Source organism: Myotis brandtii, unplaced genomic scaffold, assembly GCF_000412655.1.
Source record: "Myotis brandtii unplaced genomic scaffold, ASM41265v1 scaffold933, whole genome shotgun sequence".
NCBI classification, from domain to species: domain Eukaryota; kingdom Metazoa; phylum Chordata; class Mammalia; order Chiroptera; family Vespertilionidae; genus Myotis; species Myotis brandtii.
The window spans coordinates 392,704-396,788 of record NW_005371850.1 but is presented as its reverse complement, the minus strand read 5'-3'; the positions used below and the strand labels follow the sequence as shown (position 1 = coordinate 396,788).

The 4,085-nt window shown below is 37.8% G+C and overlaps 1 protein-coding gene across 1 annotated transcript in view; it reads right to left on the bottom strand.

The window, feature by feature from the left end:
- Positions 1–4,085, bottom strand: part of CCDC7 (coiled-coil domain containing 7) — a 170,974-nt gene that overhangs the window by 89,952 nt on the left and 76,937 nt on the right. The window contains exon 6 of the mRNA XM_005885883.2: positions 1,968–2,134. Coding sequence (XP_005885945.1) covers positions 1,968–2,134 — 167 coding nt within the window. The remainder of the gene's footprint in view (positions 1–1,967; positions 2,135–4,085) is intronic.

The following is a 4,085-nucleotide window of genomic DNA, read 5'->3' as shown; positions in this document are numbered from 1 at the left end:
TGAAAACATGCTCAAAGTCACTAATTATATGAGAGATGCAAATCAAAACGACAATGTGGTATCATCTCACACCTGTCAGAATGGCTATCATCAACAAATCAACAAACGACAAGTGCAGGAGAGGATGTGGAGATAAAGGAACCCTTCTGCACTGCTGGTGGGAATGCAGACTGGTGCAGCCACTCTGGAGAACCGTATGTAGCTTCCTCAAAAAACTAAAAATGGAACTCACATTTGACCCAGTAATCCCACTTCTAGGAATATATCCCAAGAAACTAGAAACACCAATCAGAAAGGATATATGCACTCCTATGTTCATAGCAGCACAATTCACCATAGCTAAGATTTGGAATCAACCTAAGTGCCCATCAGCAGATGAGTGGATTAAAAAACCGTGGTACATCTACACAATTAAATACTACGCTGCGGTAAAAAAGAAGGAACTCTTGCCTTTTGCAACAGCATGGATGTAACTGGAGAGCATTATGCTAAGTGAAATAAGCCAGTCAGAGAAAAATAAATACCTCATGATTTCACTCATTTGTGGAATATAGAGAAAAACATAGACTGATGAACAGGGATAGATCCAAAGACAGAGAAACAGTGATCAGACTATTAATCCCCAGAGGGAAAGTAGGGGAAGGAGGGGGCAAGGGGAAGAGATCAACCAAAGGACTTGTATGCATGCTTATAAGCCAAATGGACATGGACAACAGGGGGATGAGAGCATGAGTGGGGGAGGGAGGACGGGGCTTTAATGGGGGGTTGAGGACACATTTGTAATAGCTTAACTAATAAAGAATTAAAAAAAAAAGAACTACCACCATAAGATCCAGCAATCCCATTTCCAAGTAAATATCCCCCCACCCCACCCCCAAAAAAAGAAGAAATCTATTTTCAAAGAGATATTTGTTCTCCCTTGTTTACTGCAATATTAAAACTGCCAAGATATGGAAACAACCTAACTTACAATCAATGGATAAGGAAATTGTGGCAAATATATACAATGAAATTTATTCAGCCATAAACAAAAGGAAATGCTGTTATTTGTCACAACATGGATAATCCCCATGGACGTTATGCTAAGTGAAATAAGCCAGACAGAGAAAGACAAATGATCTCACTTATATGTGAAACATAAAAAAGTCAAACTCTTAGAACCAGAGAGTACAATGGTGGTTTCCAAGGGTTAGGGCATTGGGGAAATTCGGAGATGTTGGTCAAAAGGTACAAACTTTCAGTTATAAGTTGAGTAAATCCTAGAGATCTTATGTACATAATGATATTTACAGTTAATATTGCTATTGTATACTTGAAATTTGCTAAGAAAGTGGGTCTGAAGTTTTCTCACCACACACACACACACACACACACACACACACACACACACACACACACTATGTGAGGTGAAAAAAAAAATCACTGAAGATATTCTATAATGATGATTTATTCATCTATTTATTCCAAGACAGCTAACCCTCAAATATCAAAAATCAGCATCAACAGACAATGTGAGTATCACTGTAATCAATTCATTTTAATCTTCCACCAACCAGGGGGGAAAAGGGGGTTTTCTCAACTAAAAAGTAGGAATCTACTTATTGGAACATACCCTGTTCCTATGCAATTTTAAATAATGATGTTTATGAATAATAAAATATTTAATTATACTTTAGTTTCCCACCCAATCATACTAAAAAGAGTAATTGAAATATAGCTAGTATGACTAAGAAATTGGTTTTTTAATTAAATTGAATTTTAACTTTATTAGCCACATATGGCTAGAGTCTATGTATTAAATAGTAACAATTCAAACTATTAAAATTTTCAAATAGGTACAAACTGACTAGACCTTCTGATTTAACTTAGCAGCTCTACACATAGTATATCTAAAACCTTATCTTACATTCATTATTAATTACATACCCACTCTTGTTTTCAATTCTATTAACTCATATTTTACTTACTTGGGCTTAAATAGCATGACTTTCGAAGTTTGTTTAGATCTTCCTTTAAGCCGATTTTTCAGTGCTTCAAGTTTTTGCACATGCTTTACTACTTGTGCAATGTTTAAAGTGACTGCTTTATCAGGTACTGGAAACTCTACTTCTGAAAAACTTTGATCTTTACTTATCTAAAACAACAAAATTAGCAAAGTACTTAGGAAATAACCCATTTTGTTCTCTTATCTCAAAGAAATGTCATTGTTTCATTTATTGTATCTAAATACTTTATATTATTCCTATCCATAGCTATAATCAAATACTAATATTTTACAAAATACTGATATGAGAAATTACCTAGCAACATAATAACAGCTAAGTGTTGACTTTTACATGTCAAAACTCAAATCCAATATTCTTATTATTTTAACATTTAAGAATTTCAAGCAAGTGCAATAACAATTGTAGCAGCATTAAATGCAATTCAAATTATTTACAAGGAAATTTAAAGCAATCACTTCCTCAAAATCCATTCTAAGAATACTCTTATTGTGATAAATTATGGAAAGACACAAGAATTTGTTGTCAAAGGCTAATATCTTCTACTACTGACTCTGAGAAGTTAATATATAAAGGTCTATAGAGCTGGCATTCCTCAGTCTGCATGGGGAAGACTGAGAACCACTTGGTTGTTCAAGCCTTTTGGAACACACCAAGCTACAGAGTAATGAACAGTTGAGAGAATCAGCAAATCCCACTATATAAGACTAGAGACCCAGTGCACGAAATTTGTGCATGGGGCGGGGAGTAGGCCCACAGGGATTGGGCCTAAGCCAGCAGTTGGACATCCCTCTCGCAATCTGGGACCTCTGGCTCCTAACTGCTCACCTGCCTGCCTGCCTGATCACCCTAACCCCTCTGCCTGCCTGCCTGATCATCCCTAACTGCCTCTGCCTGCCTAACCGCCTAAGCACCCCTAACCGCCTATAACTGCCTCTAACCACCTGATCACCCCTAACCGCTTCTGCCTCAGCCCCCGCCACCATGGCTTTGTCTGGAAGGACGTCCAGAAGACATCTGGTCTATCTGGTCTAATTAGCATATTACCCTTTTATTAGTATAGATGACAAATGATAATCGGTATTCTAGGAAGTAAGTCTATTTAAAAAAAATTCAGCAAGAATGAGTGCTCAAAAAAACACAATAAAGAAAAACACCTAGGTACAGACATAAGCAAGAAAAGTAACAGTGAAATCAGTAACCTTTGATAGGACCTAGCAAAGAGAAAAGTAAAAATCCAGGCTTCACTAGTGAATTCTAGCTTTGGGGATTTAAGAGTCTTAATTTCAGTAATGGCTATTTGGATTGGGATTAGGCTATAAACATCACAAGTAAATATGGGGCTATTTATTCTAAGTCTGAGATTGGGAGATGCAGAACAAATGGAAAGGAAGCAGAAAATGTATGGAAACTCTATTGACAAAGGCAAAATCATAAAGAAGAGGTCACCAATCATAAATTGCGCTAAAAAGTGGTGTAGCAATCAGCTACACTTATCAATTTACTGTCTCTCATCTAAAATCCATTCTTCATTGTCATGCTTATAATGAATGTTTCTCTTTTGATAGGTGGCATGATGGTAACCTTTGTTAGTAGAGGGTTATAGGCACTAGAAAAAAAAAGAGCTTTCCTTTTTAGTTTTCTCTCTCTCTCTCTCTCTCTCTCTCTCTCTCTCTCTCTCTCTCTCTCTCTCCATTTCTTTCCAGTCCTAGAGCAGTGCACCGTATATACTTAGCTCAACAGGACCACCCCCATGGGTGGCTTCCAGCAAGGTCCCTGGTATGGTACAATCCCAAAACTGCTTATCAAAAGACACCACCAATACAAAACCTCCCTTTGGGAAGCTTTCTGGCATACCAGCCTGTGGATAGCTTCCTAGCAAGAAGTACAGCACCTCCCTAGAAGATGGTTTCTCCCAGCACCACAGATGATGGCTTTCCAGTATACCCAATCCTATGTGCAGCTGCCTAGAGTTCCAATTCCACCACCATGGCACCCCAACAAACTTCTTGCCATCTGATGATAACAGCTACTCCTTCACAAGATCTGAATCTTAGCCCTGGATTAAGGTGGGTGACGGGT